This window comes from Mesocricetus auratus, unplaced genomic scaffold (genome assembly GCF_017639785.1).
Source record: "Mesocricetus auratus isolate SY011 unplaced genomic scaffold, BCM_Maur_2.0 Super-Scaffold_100013, whole genome shotgun sequence".
Taxonomy (NCBI): Eukaryota; Metazoa; Chordata; class Mammalia; order Rodentia; family Cricetidae; genus Mesocricetus; species Mesocricetus auratus.
In genome coordinates this window covers 74,600,460-74,616,751 of record NW_024429196.1, presented here as the reverse complement: position 1 = coordinate 74,616,751, position 16,292 = coordinate 74,600,460, and the positions used below count along the sequence as shown (strand labels likewise).

The 16,292-nt window shown below is 46.5% G+C and overlaps 1 protein-coding gene across 2 annotated transcripts in view; it reads right to left on the bottom strand.

Moving 5' to 3' along the window:
• Positions 1–2,375: 2,375 nt before the first annotated feature.
• Positions 2,376–16,292, bottom strand: part of Faf2 (Fas associated factor family member 2) — a 37,865-nt gene continuing 23,948 nt past the window's right edge. For both annotated transcript variants that reach the window (XM_005078338.4, XM_005078339.4), the window contains exons 5-11: positions 14,263–14,401; positions 12,589–12,674; positions 12,410–12,501; positions 11,126–11,303; positions 7,401–7,572; positions 6,422–6,565; positions 2,376–3,130 (exon numbers count right to left, since the gene is read on the bottom strand). In XM_005078338.4, the coding sequence (XP_005078395.1) occupies positions 2,948–3,130; positions 6,422–6,565; positions 7,401–7,572; positions 11,126–11,303; positions 12,410–12,501; positions 12,589–12,674; positions 14,263–14,401 (994 nt within the window). In that variant the 3' untranslated portion in view covers positions 2,376–2,947. The remainder of the gene's footprint in view (positions 3,131–6,421; positions 6,566–7,400; positions 7,573–11,125; positions 11,304–12,409; positions 12,502–12,588; positions 12,675–14,262; positions 14,402–16,292) is intronic.

The following is a 16,292-nucleotide window of genomic DNA, read 5'->3' as shown; positions in this document are numbered from 1 at the left end:
TAGCTGTTTCTCACAGGGATGCAGTGTACCTGCTCGAGGTCTATTTGAACTCCAGGGTTCTCCCTTGATCCTTTTCCACATTGCCTTCCCCACTGTCCTTCACGTGGGAAAGTTTCTAGACAGAAAGACCCACAGCTGGTTGTATAATTTTTTTGTTATAAAACGTTTAATGTTAACCTACAATACAATGTAAACCTTTATGAAAAAATTTGAAGTACACTAGATTTCTTCAGGAAATTAACTACTCAGGTGCAGTACAGGCTGGGACCCTGCATCTTTTGTGGATGGACTTTCCGTTTTGCTGCGTTTTTCTCAAGTCAAAACCTCCCCCAGACAAACAGAAAACCCAACCAGCTGTAAGGTGGAGGCCCCTGTTCAGCACCAGGCGACACCCTCTGATTTTGTGTTTTGGGGGCTACTGTTCCTTCTCAGTCAGTTTCTGAAACTCTTTTGTTGGCCTTGGCACCATTAGCAACTTTCATAAGAGCTGATCAGTTGGAGATTTTTAGTTTTTAAAAATTCTCCTTCTCCTGCCATCTCTTCTCTGTTATCTCATGGTGGAAGCAGGCAAGCAAGGAGAAAAAATAAAAACAAACCTATTTGCTGCAGACAACTCTGCCGAGGAAGACCAGCTAGGACCCACTGAAGCTGCAAAACTCCAACTCACTCACGCATTGTTGCTTAGTCATCCTCACGGTCATTCCGCTGAGGCTACATCCGTGGGGAACAAGGGACAGAACTTGTATCACTCATGACTTGCCCAGAAGCAATTTCAACATAAGCAAAGGCTTGCAGGTCTCTCCAAGCTCACAGGTCTTAGGGAGGCACAGACTGTAGTGGCATGAACGACATGTCAAGGTCATATTTCACCTAGGAAGGGAGAAATGGCACCCAGATAACAGAACTAGCGGCAGCAAGGAAATGGAACCATTACCCAGCTCCCAGAGAACCTGGTGTGGTGATGCACATCCATGATCCCACCACAGGAGAGTGGGAAGCAAGAGGGTAGGAGTTCAAGGCCAGCCTTGGGTATGTAGAGTTTGAGGCCAGTCTGGGCCACCAAAGCTCAGAGAAAAACTCAGGAGAAGGGGGAGACAAGAGTCAGAGAGGTATTAGGTACTGTCTGACATCTAGTATCTTTTTGTAGTTATCAAAAGGCAGGAAGCATAAAATGTACACGTTACAGAATGAGATTAAGAGGGAAAATCAGAACTTCCTCAAGCAGGTGTGAGCAAGAGACTTCCACAGGACAGCTGCCTGTGTGCTAAGGAGAGGGGGAGAGAGAGACAGAGAGAGGGAGGGACAGATGGACGCACAGACAGACAGACACTACACACTGGGAGGCAGGCTCCAAGCCGAAAAGCCCCCTGCACAGCTGTCACTGAGATAAGCCTTCATCTCAAGTCATCCAGTCCCATCACTACAGTTTTGGCACTAGGTGTGGCTTCCACCTGCCCTGGCAGCCAGCCCGCAGAGCTAACATTGCCTAAGGTAGAATGTAGAGCTCTGTGCGAAGGCCACAGAACATTTTCAGGTTTTCCAAAGGACTCCACGAGCCAGTCTCACCACACTCTCTAACAGAGCAATGGCATGTTACTGTCAGAAGTGCTGTAGTTACAAACTGCTTTCTCTTGACAGTATGCTAATGATTACAGAAACTTCAAAGGGCTACAGTGTCAAGCGTGTACCGGTCTAGCTAGTCCACACGTCGGAATACTTGTCAGTACACACTGGTGTGTGTTAATGCATGGCTTGACCATGTATCCACCATAAACTCAACCACAGATGAGACACGTAAAAGGAAAAAGCCCCTGTTGCTTCACCATGGCGAAAGAGGAAGGCTAAAAGCTGCCTCTTCAGAAAGTGAAAGGTGCCTTCCAACAACTTCCACAGGCTGGGGTCCCATTTCCCCTTTCTTTGAGAGGGTCTCACCACGTAGCTCTGGCTGGCCTGGAAACTCAAGAGGTCTGCCTGCCTCTGCCTCCCAGTGCTGGGGCCCAGTTGTGCACCACCACACCTGCCACGGCTCTACCCTTAAAGCGTCACTATCACCCTGCACTCAGCAGGACTGGTCCCACTAGTCCTCTGGAAAGGCACTGGGCTTGGCAAGTTAGGAAAGCTGGGTAGACCAGCGTGTGCAGGGGCCACCGGACCCCTTCACCACCACCTGGTACAGATGGCAAGGAAAAGCTGTAGTTGTGTGTAAAGGTAAGCACACCCCACACAGGCGTAACCCGTACACACACAGCCTTGGTGGAGCACAGACCCAGAATTCCTCTTATCGCTCCAAATGGAGTACACAAGTAGCAGAACTGGACCAAGACAAATGACCTCTCTGGGAATAGGAGAGGAGCAATGGCAGAAATAAGCGCAAATTAGCCCAGGGCACCTTTATTACACTATCTTGGGCTAAGGAGCCCAGGGCATTGGCTCTTTATCAAATAAATTTAAGGAAAAAAAAAATACACCTAAGTCAGCCTCATTCCTTTGGTCGTTATCATTACAAAACAAACAGAAACAAAGTTATTCGTAAACTGAGCAGTCTGTTCCATCCTGGCTTCCACTCTTCCTCAGGAGATGCTGCTGTAGCTGGTTGGTGGAGGTTTTCATCTGTATTTTCTACAAAAGCAAGAATGAATGCGAGACAGAGGGAATGTCTCCTTCCCCACTAGGGACAGACGGGTCAGGTGAAGTCTCTTCCTGGAAGGTTGTGTAGAGGCTGGGGAAGGCGAGTCTGCCGCGCAGGCTGGTTCACTGCTGACCCTGCACACGCATGGTGTGGTTGTGACTCTCGCAGGCAGCATGGTTTCTGATCCTTCCTCAGGATGCAGCAGTTTTCTTAAAAAAAATATTGTATTATAATAATAATATGAATTTATCTCTTGTTCTCTTTTTGTTTTTCCATTTCTTTTAGGGGTTGGGGCGGGAGGAAAGAGGCAGAAGAGTGTCATTCGTCTGTCAGGTCCTGAACAAAGAGGACCTCTGTGTGGCTGAGTCCCGCCTCCTGCAGTGTCGGGGGAGTGGGCCATTCCTCTGAAGGGACACAGGGCAGGACCCGTCTTGGGAAATTGGCTTCAATCTGAAACTTCTCAGGGCTTTCCTTCAAGGAGAATAAGAAGTCATGGATGACCTGTAGATGCCACACAGAAAACAATGCAGTGAGGAGACACACTGTGAAGTCCGATGTCCCCAACCTTCCCCAGGATGACCCAGTATACAGTAGTCATATTAAAGGAATCCTACTGCAAGTATGTTTAGTTCCCTGGAAAAATATTGTGGTTTCTCTTTTTGAGAATTCACAAGGAGCCAGGCAGTGGTGGTGCACACCTTTAATCCCAGCAGAGGCAGGCGGATCTCTGGGTCAGCCTGGTCTACAGAGCAAGTTCCAGGACAGTCACGACTATGTAGAGATCCTATCTCCAAAAAACTGCACAAAAGCCCATCACTAGCCCTCTGAATTATGTTTTTTTCTTTGAGAATCTGTCAGTAGGTAAAACTAAACAATTAACAAAAAAATTTTTGAACAATTTAACTTTATGTGCATAGCGTGAAGTTGTCAGATCACCTGGAACTGGAGTTACAGACAGTTATGAGCTGCTATGTGGGTGCTGGGAATTGAACCCAGGTCCTCTGGAAGAACATCTAGTCCTCTTAACCACTGAGCCATCTCTCCAGCCCCACAATTTTAAACTTTATTTATTGCCTGCCTGCCTGCCTACCTGATAGTCTCACAACGTAGACCAGGCTAGCCTTAAACTCAGAGATCAACCTGCCTCTTCTGCTTCTCCCAGGGCTGAGAACAAAGGCATGCACCAGTATAAGGCAATTACACCCACCAAAGTAAACAATCTGTACTCAGAAGTAACCATAGTTACCAAGAAACCAGAAGGGTAATGTACAGAATATTTCCCTTAGGGGTTGCCTTAAGTGGTCTGCCAACCTGGTGTCCCATTACCCCAGAAGACATTAGTTACTTTGTTATACCTTTTCCAAAAGATAATTTACTTATTTGTGTGTGTGTGTTTGTGTGCACACGCACGCACATTGGTGTTTTGCTTGCATGTGAGGGCAGTGAATACTGGAGTTACAGACAGCTGTGAGCTGGAAATTGAACCCGGGTCCTCTAGAAGAGCAGTCAGTGCTCTTAACCACTGAGCCATGTCGTCTCCAGCCCCTTGATACACTTTCAGATGACCTCGAAAACAGAGGTAACTGATATATTATACAAATTTATACACTCATCCTTCAATACCTTGGGGTATTGATACAGTTTCAGGATCACTCCCCCAAGCCAAAATCCTCAGACATTCAGATATAACTAAAGCATTATTCTGTATCCTTTGAAAAAATTTTTTTTGGTTTCTCGAGACAGGGTTTCTCTGTATTGTTTTGGAGGCTGGCCTCGAACACACAGAGATCCGCCTGCCTCTGCCTCCCGAATGCTGGGATTAAAGTAATGCACCACCAACGACGGCTCCTTTGAATTCTTTAAAGTACTTATACATAATGAACTGACAAAATTATACACATCACTGTTTTGTTTTTTGTTTTCTTTGTTTTTGTTTTTTTGGTTTTTCAAAACAGATTTTCTCTGTGTAGCCCTTGCTGTCCTTCCTGGAATTCACTTTGTAGACCAGGCTGGTCTCAAACTCAGAGATCCAACTGGCCTCTGCCTCCAGAGTGCTGGCACTAATCACATGAAATGAGGGCATCACATGGAGCTGGGCAGTGGTGGGGCACACCGTTAGTGCCAGCACTAACCCACTCAAACCGGTTTTCTTTTTCTGTATAAACTGATACAGTGTAGAATTGTATAGTCTTGTCCTTTGAGTCTCCCTTAGCCTGGAAGCACCCCTCAGTTACTCTGTGGAGTGAGTAAGGCAGGGCATCTCTGGCAGAAACCTCATGAGGTAAAGGGCGCTCCATTCAGTGCACCCACTCAGGCGGTTTCCCCACCACAGGCATTCTCTAACTGGTGGTGTTTCTGAGACTATAAAGGCATGTGGTTTTTCGGTCTTTTAAATTTGTTTACATTAATACAGGCTCCTCACTTCCTATGTTAGCCAACAGGCAATATGTTATGCCAACAGTTAATGTTCACACTATCCTAGATGGAGTCAAGTTGAAATGGCTGGCTTCTGTGTCCTGTTCACGTGAGAGCATCCCTCTCTGAACAATGCCTTGCTCTCTGCACAAGTTGTCCTAGGTTTACTAGGCTAATGTTTTCTTTCTTCTGATCCAGCCCCAGAATCAGCCATTTCCAAGGATGGCATATTAAAAAACAAAACAAAACAAAACACAAAAAACCCTGTGGGTTTCTTTGTGTAGCCCTGGCTGTCCTGGAACACACTCTATAGACCAGGCTGGACTTGAACTCAGAGATCCACCTGCCTGTCTCCCGAATACTGGGATCAAAGGCGTAAGTCCCCAACCCCCCAGCTTATTTTAAACTGTCACTGCTCATACTACTTTTTTTTTTTTTACTTTTGATTGTTGGGGGGTGATGTGACATACACTTGCTATAATACATATGTGGACATCAGAAGTTCTCAGGAGTTCATTGTATCTTTCTACCGTGTGGGTCCCTGGGAATGAAAGTCATCAGGCTTGGTGGCAAACACCTTCAGGCACTAAGCTCTGGCACTGGCCCTTTTTAGTTTTGAGTCTGATGTAGCCCAGGCTGGAGGTCATCAACACCTCAAGTGAGTGCTGAGAATCAAACTAAGGTCCTCTGGGCCAGCAGCAAGTGTTTAAATAACTTATAATAACTTCCTGAACACCCGTAGCATCTGGGGATGGTTTCCACTGTGTCTTGTCCCCCCCCCCCTCCGTCAAGACAGGGTCTCAGATCTCTGAGTTCAAGGCCAGCCTGGTCTATAAAGTGAGTTTCAGGACAGTCAAGCCTACAAAGAGAGACCTTGCTCAAAAAACCAAAACAAACAAATACACATATACATTAAGTGCATAAATCTAATTAAAAACAAAAATCACGGGCTGGGGACGTAGCTCAACATTGGAATGCTTGCCTAGCATCTGGGAGACCCTTAATTCCATCCCGGCACTAAAAAAATAAAACCCAAAAACTGAGAGGTGAATAGTGCTCACCTCTCAATACAAAGAAGCACTAAGTGGAGCTGTCACCAGCCTCTCCCAAGCCAGCGCCTCCCTCTCACCCTGCGCTTGTCTTTCAGGCTCCGCTCTGTCCTGACCACTTGTGTTTCTGGTTCAGAACATGATGCAGTTCCAGCTCAAAGTCAAAGGGGTGGGGAGGAGCCGCAGCAAGGGCTCGGCAGGGAAAGGTACTTTCTGTCAAGCCAGAGGGTCCACCCGCGGAGCCCACAGAGGAAGGAGACTGGACCCCCGCTCTCACACACACCTACAGCCTAAACTGCCCACACCATCTGGCTTAGGTGACCCTTACTGTTAGAGACTGTGAAAAATGGAATCGTCTCTCTACTCTGGAATCATTGGGTAACTTGAAAATGATCTTGACGCTTTCGGGGTCATCTGGGGATGGCTCAGGAGGCAGGCACTCCAACTTTCTTTCCTTTTCCTCCTGTAAGTTCTAGAGAGACAAAAAACAAAGAAAGGTTAAGATATGGCTCAAATAGGGAAAAAAGAAACCAGGAGTACAATGGCCATGTAGTTTATTGTTCATCAGGAAGAAAACTAATGAACAATTACTGTAGGGCAACTCTCCTGGGGGCCAGCAGAATAGCTCAGCAGGTAAAGGTGCTTGGGCCCTGCAAGTACAAGCCTGAAGACAGACCCGAGTCCCATCCTCAGAAACCATGTTGAGGGCGGAAGGAGACAATGACTCCCCAGAGTCATCGTCTGACCTCCACAGAAGCACTGTGACAGTGTGCCAGCACCCACGTTATCACATTACACGTAACAGATACAATCACACTGACTGTTTCACTGAGTAGGGTCTCATTATGTAGCCCTGGCTGGCCTAGACTTGGATATTTAGATCAGGCTGGCCTCAAACTCACAAGAGACCCATCTGCCTCTTCTTTCCCAGTGCCAGGACTGAAGTTGTGTGCCTCCGCACCTGGCAGGAAAAAGTGAGGAAAACTACCCACCCCTAGAAGCCCACCTGGCAAGAGCGAGGAGCGACTCCACTGAACTACCTACCGGGCATTTGGAGGGAAAAGGACCCTGGCTGTAAGAAAGCAGCAATACACAGTGAGACAGCCCTGTGGGCGAAATGCCAGCCTGCTAACACCGACACCAAGAACAAATACAGGGAGAAACAAGTAACTCACAATCCCAACACACGGCCTCCACACACACGGCCTCCACACACACGGCCTCCACACACGGCCTCCACACACACGGCCTCCACACACACACACGGCCTCCACACATGGCCTTCACACACGGCCTTGGTGGCTCACCTGCCGCCTCTTCTCCTCGGCTAGCTTCTGCTGCTGCACCTCCTCCTCCTTTCGGCGTCTCCTCTCCCGCTCCTCTTTCTTCTTCCTTTCTTTCTCCTGGTCTGCCCTCAGAGAAGCCAGGTAGGCCTCATCCTGCTGCTGTCTCAGCACTTGGGTCTGGTTCCTTTCTTCCCTGCAGATCAAAAACACACCAAACAAAACCCTCGTTTCACAAAGTGGTCTCTCCCTCCTCCCTGTCACTCTTATCTCTCTGGTGACGGCATCCAGGGCCATCCGAGTGCTAGGCAAGGACATTTCTTGGCTGTTCCCCCCACTTCCCTTCAAGGTTGGCCCCTAGCTGGAGATCCTCCTGCTACTGCCTTTCAAGTACTGAGATTAGAGACATGCCCACCATGCCCAGCTCCTAGTTTTATTTTATAAAAAAAGAAATTTCTTCTGAGACAGTGCTGGTTGCTACTATTTGTCAACTCGACTCAAGCTAGAGTTATCTGAGAGGAGAGAAACACAACAGAGAATGCCTGGCTTACAGGCAAGCCTGTAGGGGCATTTCTTTCTTTCTTTCTTTCTTTCTTTCTTTCTTTCTTTCCTTCCTTCCTTCCTTCCTTCCTTCCTTCCTTCCTTCCTTCCTTCCTTCCTTCCTTCCTTCCTTCCTTCCCTCCCTCCTTTTTTGTTTTCAAGGCAGGGTTTCTCTGTGTAGCTTTGGAGGCTGTCCTGGAACTTACTCTGCAGACCAGGCTGGCCTAAAACTCACAGAGATCCGCCTGCCTCTGCCTCCCAAGTGCTGGCATTAAAGACTACATCACCACCACCCAGTATTGGGGAGGGAGAGCATTTTCTTAATTAGTGATTGAGATAGAGGGCTCAGTTCATTATGGGCAGGGCTACCCCTGGGTTAGCAGTTCTGGGTTCTATAAGAGAGCAGGCTCAGCAAGCAGAGAGACAGCAGTCGTCCACGGCCTCTGCATCAGCTCCCTGCCTGTTTTGGGTTCCTGCCCTGACTTCATTGTGTGAACTGTGATGTGGAACTATAAGCAGAATAAACCCTTTCCTCCCCAACGTGCTTTTAGTCATGGTGTTCATCACAGCAACGGAAACCCTGGCTAAGACACAGGGTCTTATATATCTCTGGGTGGTCTTGAAGCCTACTATGTATTCAAGGATGACCTTGAACTCCTGATCCTTTTCTCAAGTGTTAGGATTCCAGGCAGGATCAAACTCGGGGTTGGTATACCAGGGAAATGCTCTACTAACTCAGCTACATTCCCAGTCTACGTTCTCTTACACTGAAGATTTGGTAGCAAGGTAAAAATGGTGATCCATGAGAGTTGGAGAGATGGCTCAGAGGTTAAGAGCACTGGCTGCTCTTCCAGAGGTCCTGAGTTCAATTCCCAGCAACCACATAGTGGCTCACAACCATCTGTAATGAGACCAGGTGCCCTCTTCTGGCATGCAGGCAGGCATACAGACAGAACACTGCACACAAAATAAATAAATACAACTTAGAATTAAAAAATAAATTAGTTGATCCACAAAGGCATTTATTTCATTTCAAAAGCAGCACCGAGCAGGGTCTGAAACGAGCCCTATTTTTCTCAGTGGCAGGCTTTATGTGGGATTTGGTCAGGGTCAGAAATCTGGTGTCAAAGACTTTGTACCAAGTGTTTTACCTGCTGAGCTACCTCGCTGGCTCCCCACTTCCTATCTGACAATTTCATGGCTTTACATAATAAACTTTATTCACTTCAACTCCACTCCCGTCTCGTCCCTTCTCCACAAGTCCTCCGACTCTGTCCTGATGTGTGTGGCCACCGAGTCCAGTGTCTTGCCAGAGGGCAGCTGGGAGGCTATTTACAGCACGCCAGCTGGTCAGTGCCACCCTCTCCAGCAGCCATGACTGCCATCAGCCCTCAGGCCTGATCCTGGGCGGGTCCTGTGCTGACAACAGCACAGCTGCAGGAGAGGAGCAGTGCGGTGGCCGCGCTGTGTCCAGATGCCCCCTCTCCGTGCTGTGGCCTTTGCTTTCTTTCTGCTCCTACGTCTCTGTATTCCCTGAGCCTTGAAGGGCACGGTCACAGCTGTTACACCTAGAGCCAACCGCTTCACAGCACCTAGTCTCCACACTGTGGCCAGCTAGAGGCTTCTGCAAGTTTCCTGTGAGGATGCCACAGCATAAATTCGGGAGTCACGGACACCTTATGTGAGTCAGTGCTTTCCTTCTACCACGGGGGTCCTGAGGATTCAGGCTCAAAAACAAGTGTCATCTTGCTGGCCCTCAATCTTTGAAAAAAGAAAAGATTTACTCTCACTTTTTAAATTGTGTGTGTTGACCAGGTAATGGTGGCACACATCTTTAATTCCAGCACTTAGGAGCCAGAGGCAGGCGGATCTCTGTGAGTTCTAGGACAGCCTGGTCTACAGAGCGAGTTCTAGGGCAGCCAGGACTCCACAAAGAAATTCTGTCTCCAAAAAAAAAAAAAAAAAAGAATAAGTGTGTGAGAGACAATGTATACACAAGTGTCCTTGAAGGAGTTGGATTTTCCAGAGCTGCAGTTATGAGCTGCCTAACGTAAGTGATAGAAATTGAACTGAGTCCTCTGTAAGAGAGGTAACCCCCTGAGCCATCTCTCCGGCTCCTCTACCTTCTTCTTCTTCTTCTTTTTTTTCCCCCAGACAGGGTTTGTTGTGAAGCCCTGGCTGTTTTGGAACTCACTCTGTAGACCAGGCTGACTTTGAACTCACAGAGATCCGCCTGCCTTTGCCTCCCGAGTGCTGGGATTAAAGGCGTGTGCCACCACTGCCTGGCTCTACTTGATTTCTTACGACAAAGTCTCTCAAAGGAACCTGAAGCTTGCTCGCTGCTAGACTGACGGACCTGCAAAGCTCAAGGATCCTCCCTTTTGTGTCCCCTCGCTCGTGCAGCTGTACCTAGCTTTGCCTGTGAGTGCTGGCACTCTGACCTTATACCCTAGCGCTTGCAGAGAAAGCACTGTAAGACAGTCATTTCCTCAGTGCCTTGTGATGGCTGTTTATGCTTTCAGCATGCTCACACAATGGAGTCTGCACTAGACCCTGGAAGGACACAATTTAAACAACTTTCTGAGAACTGAAACAAGTGAAGCCAGTGCTTCCCAGGTTTGCTGAACTGCTTGAGTAAATTAACCAAAGTGCAAGCCAGCTATGGGAGCTCCATGGGTGGCTTTAAAACACAATCAAAACAGCGCAGGGCCACAGTTGGCATCTGAAGGGAAGGCGTGAAAGGTGACAGCCTGGGGCTTCAGCTGTCAACAAGAGGTCAGAGGTGAACTGATTAAGCATACACCTACCTGTCCACTGCTGTAGAATTAACTGCTTGTTTGGACTGTGGGTGAAACCACTTACATATCTGGTACCAAAAGTGATCTGTTCTGAGCATGGCAAGATAAGCGGACCTTTTGTCTGGTTTTCTACTATTATCCTCAGATAGAGGCATGCACAAGTGTCTACAAAATTAAAACTACCCTAGAATTTCTTTGACTTTCCCATTTAAATTTTTCTATAATTTGGGGAGGAGTTATAACCATGTTGTCCTTTTCCCATCAAATTCTCCTTACAATGTTCAGATTCTAGGCTATTTTTCAACATGAAGCTAGGCTTTTAAAGTGCCTAAGACAAGGGAAGGAAGTTTGTGGAGCCCCAAGTCAGCCCTTCAAACACATGTCTCTTTTTAGGATGGAACTCCCTGGTACCTTTCTAGGCGTTCTGACACCAGGTAAGTCTGGTTTGCATCCATAATAAATGTCAGCTGGTTGATGAGGTCATCGGGTTGAATGAGGCCTTCCAGCCGTCCCACCACAGTCATGCGGCGATCCTTCAACATAATCATAGCCAGGAACGGATAGGTGTTCTCTCGTAAAGCCTGTGAGACTGTCAGAGAGACCCAAGAGACCCGGATAAGACTCAAGGACGAAACACATCAACCCCAGACATGGCATACTGACTGACAGAATGCTTTAATCGTGGCTGGGAAAAAACAGGAAGGTGCCATTTCTTCTCTGCCTATTTTTTTTTCTACTGGTTTCTTATTTTTTTTAATAACAACTGCTGGAAATACATGTAAAGACTTGTTTCTTTTTCATGTATATGGGTGTTTTGTCTCCATGTATTTATGTGCATCACATGCAGGAGTGGTGCCTGCAAAGGCCAGAAGAGGGCATCAGATTCCCTGGAACTGGAGTTACAGACGGTTGTGAGTTGCCGTGTGGGTGCTGGGAATAGAACCCAGGTCCTCTGGGAAAGCAGCAGTGCTCTTACCTGCTGAGCTGTCTCTCTAGCCCTCTACTGTTTTCCCCCGACAGGTGTATGCAGAGGTCAGAGGACAGCTCTCTGGAATTGGTTCTCTCCTCCCACCATGCAGGATGAACAAACTCATATTGTCAAACTTGGTGGAAAGTGCCTTGTGCAACTGAGTCATCTCTTTAGCCCCTACCTGGTTTCTTCTTCATCTCTTCTGTGACGTTTGCATTCAGAACTGAGGTGAATGATTAGAATAGGACAAGCCTTTTTGTTTTGTTTTGTTTTTTACGAGACAGGGTTTCTCTGTATTGTTTTGGAGGCTGTCGGTCCAGCCCAGCCTTGAACTCACAGAGATCTGCCAGCCTCTGCCTCCCGAGTGCTGGGATTAAAGGCGTGCGCCACCACCACCCAACTAGGACAAGCCTTTTGATGAGTCATTATCGTCATGCTAGTAAGGTGGCAAAGAAAGGGCCTTAAAGCCTATCAGTCTCGATCATGCTTCAAAACTGTATGCTCTTCGATCTGTCTTAATGTTAGTCTCTGAGATTTCTTCATGAAATCAAAGAACAATACAACCTTCATCTCTCAGGACTATTGACAAAATAAATGATATAAATAAAAACTACAACTAGCATTATGTCAACCACAGAACAACCACCCAAGAAATGGCAGGCATATTTTCCAGTCCCCCAAGGATATTCCGGTACGCTCAACGAAGCAGAAGAAACACCACTCACCTCTGTAGCCCTCAGGTTTGTTTGTAGAACAAGCCCAAAAGAGCATCCTGCTGTTTATCAGCGCAATGACTTCAGGTGCACACAGGGTGTTGCTATGGGACAGGATGAAAACAAGGTGAGAACAACTGACAAATGTAAACCCAAAAAAAGGTCAAAAAGAAAGTGATTCATCTACTTACCGACAGAACTCATCTGAGTCCTGGTGGTCATCTCCATGAAGATACACCAAAAGAAATCGCAGTTCTCGCTTGGCATCGTTGAGCGCCTGCGAGAGACAGAAGACCACTACTCAATATTAAGATCCTGAACTTCTATTGAGGTCAAGGGTCCAAATGCATCTAACTATGTGTTAATCAACAACAGTGACCAGAAAGGTGGGGAGGGAAGGAAATAAGGGGGGAAAGGAAAGCAAGAAATTAAGTACTTCTCAGGCTTCTATCTTTACCCCCACCCCAAGCATTTTTCTCCCTATAAGGAGTCCAAGCCAACAAGCTCTAATGAAAAAGGTTTTAGTGTTGTTAGACTTTACACTGCACCAGGCACATGAGAGAAGACAGGGTAACACAAACAAGTCAGAGAAAGTCAGCTGTATTCATGGTTTAAAGATTAAAAGCAGGAGACTGTGACTATGTAAAAGCTACTTTGCAGTCATAAAGTGGTTGTTAATTAAAAAAAAAAAAAAAGCTGCAAAAATCATTTGGATCCAGCAGGAAGGCAAGCAAGCATGAAGGACCAGGCACCCAAAGGCTTTCTAAAGAAGACCTAAGACAAAGCAAGTGTCCACGGGCCTTGTGTCACACATGGTGTACTCCTGAGTAAGTACACTCCTGAGTAACCCCCATTCTAATTCGCACGCCCTCAATGGCTAGTGGTAGTCTACCCTCAAGATCATACAAGAAGTGCTCCTCTCCCTCATCCTGTCCTCTGCAGCCTGAAGCAGGGGTCTAAACTCTGTTTAGCAGGTGTGTGTAATGTTCAGTGAGTTGGATAGCAGCAACCACAAAGAAGACCAACTGTGAGAAAAAGCAGGTGTAGGGAACAAAGCAGACAAGGTGAACGCTGCCTTCTCCCACTAAGAATCAGAAACCCTGGAAACTCCTGAGCAGAATCACCTTTTAACTACGTCCAAGTGTTGAGTCTTTATTTTTCTCTGACAAACTATATATGCCTATCACCCAGTTCTCCTCCCTTAAAGGTGACAGCTGAAAGGGCTGAGGCTTAGTCTGAGTGAAAGGAGCCACCTTAAGCCTATGGCCTAAATTCTAGTAAATTCTATAAAGGATAAAAAAATAAATTCAGGCTTTGCCTTCTAGGTGTGTACAGTCTGATAACAGCAAAGATGGGAACACAAATCACTATAAGGAGGAATGTACATTGCTATAAATTTAAAATAGAAGGATGGAAAACAAAAGGGCAGGCCAGTACTTTAGAAAGCAATGTAGGGCAAGACAGGGAACAAATGGGATGGTTAGGAGGACAGCATGAACTGGACTGAAGGACAGGCAAGATGCCATTAGTCACAATGTTAGAAGGACATTCCAGGTGACAGGACAGGGATAAGCAAGGCACTGAGGTAGGGAAGTGTTCAGGGAAGGGTGTGGTTGGAACCTAGGGTGTGAGGAAACAAGTTATGCAAAAAGACATCAAAAGAAGATTGGGTTAGATCAAAGAGGGCCTAGAAGAAAGGTTTGGTGTGTCTTTAAAGAATGTCAGAGTGTCTCCTGTGACCGACAAAGAGCTGTCCAAGTCTCCTTCTGAGTGTGAAGAGCAACACCACCAGAGCTAAACTACACTGCCCTTTGAGGACAGAATCTTATGGTTGAGTTGGCATCTATTTGGTTTGTGGCACTGACCTGGCTGTACGTTCCCTGGTAGAAGACAGGGTGTGCCCTCCCATATTTCTCTTCAAAAGAGTGCATAAATGAAACAATGTCCCCAACAGGGTCAGTGACCCGGCTGCGAGGGTCAGGCCGTATAAAACGAAGAGCAAACCTGGGGAGGAAGGAATAAATATCACATGAATTGGCTTCCTGTAGTGCATATGGAGTGGGCCAGTTTGTGCAGACTTTTACAGCTGAGCCACAGGCGAGGCAGCAAAGGGAAGTGAATGAGGGAGTGGGCCACCAGACCTGAGGGTACAGCCTGGCTCAAAAGCCACGAAGCCGCCAGGTGTTCCACGCTCTGCTCAAGAATGCACACCACTAGGATAACAGTACCATGCTGGCCTAAACCATCCCGAGTGCTCTCTGCAGAGAAAGGGCTAGGACTGAGTAGGGAGGATCACAATCCTAGGCACTGTCTAACACAGCAGCCACTATTTATGGCTATTATAAATGTAAATGCATTAAGCTAAATACAGTTCAAAGTCAGTGCCTCAGTGACACCTGCCATGTTTCAAGTGCTCAACATATGTGGTTAGTGATTTCCACTCTGAACAACAGAGACGAAGACGGTGTCTTAATCAAAACCCCTGGCCTGGAGTAGACATCTCTTTCTGGGCCTTCCTACTTGCAGTTTCCCCTCTTTTAGTTCTTCTGGGACTTTGATGTTTTAACTCATACTCTCAAGTAACTCATCAACAGGGACTTCAAACCTGAACTTGGTCACAACTTATTTGTTCTTCAAAGGGACAGGTGACAGGTAAATTTGCTTGATGTGTTTACACCAATGACATCCATGGAAAGAGTCGTAAAACTGCCCCAGATGTGGAGCACTGGTGGCTACTTTAGATTCCAGGATGCACTCCTAACGGGCCCACACGTCTACTCCTAAAGAGCCTATCCTATCACACTGTGCCTTACCCTTTCTCTGTGCTTGGGTTTCCACACAAGGGAGTGGCTGCAGGACGAAGTGGTACAACTCACATTAAGTTGTCTGGATGACACAATTGCATTAAAATTAGTAAAACATGCCATGCAGATTTTCCAAGGAAAGCAAACATTATTCATTTACTTGAATTTTTAGCATAGGGAAAAACAACTATGCTCTGATGCTTTCTTTACCAAGTCTTGAGCCTATCTTAATACTTTAACAAATTCTCCACTTGTATGCAATGATAACATTTTCTGAGTCATCAGGCCAAATTCATCCATACAAACATTCCAAGAAAATTAAAGACAAAATGTAATTACTTCTATATATAGGGAAGTAATTACGAATGCTTCAGAAGGCTGGTACTTTCACTATTTTTCTAAAAAGATTATTTAGGTTTATCTCTTTTTAAGTGTCCAAATTCTAGGAAGGGGTAAAAGCTTTAAATCTACTGTTTCTCACTATTATATTTCCACAGCCAATGTAATTTAAGACAGATGTGTCAACTCAGTTTTCATTGTGATTTTGAAAGATTTTATGGTTCCACATGCCCATTCCTAAGTAAAACAGAGATGGGAAAACTACAAAGCAGGTAGCCACTAAGAGGTTTTTGATAGCCAGGCGGTGGTGGCACATGCCTTTAATCCCAGCACTGTGGAGGCAGAGGCAGGTGGATCTCTGAGTTCTGGACCAGCCTGGTCTACAGACAGACTTCCAGGATAGCTAGGGCTATACAGAGGAAAAAACAAACAAACAAACAAACAAACAAGAACTTTGCTACAGCAAGGATGCAATTAAACAAGAGACCAAGGGGAAACTATTGCGCAATCCCTGAACTTCTGCAGTGACTGGGTCCTTACTTCCAGCCTCTGCTACTCAGAACAGAGCAAAAGCTACCCTGAATATGGAAGGGGCGCTTTGCACACATTGTATTTCCAGCTCCACCTGCTGGCCTGAGTGTCATGCTCATTCATTCATGCTCTCTCCACCTTACCCAACTCAAACTCCTCTTGCCTCCTTCTCAGTAGAACCACAGGTGTGTGCTGTCACACCTTCCCTCTAATGAGTATCT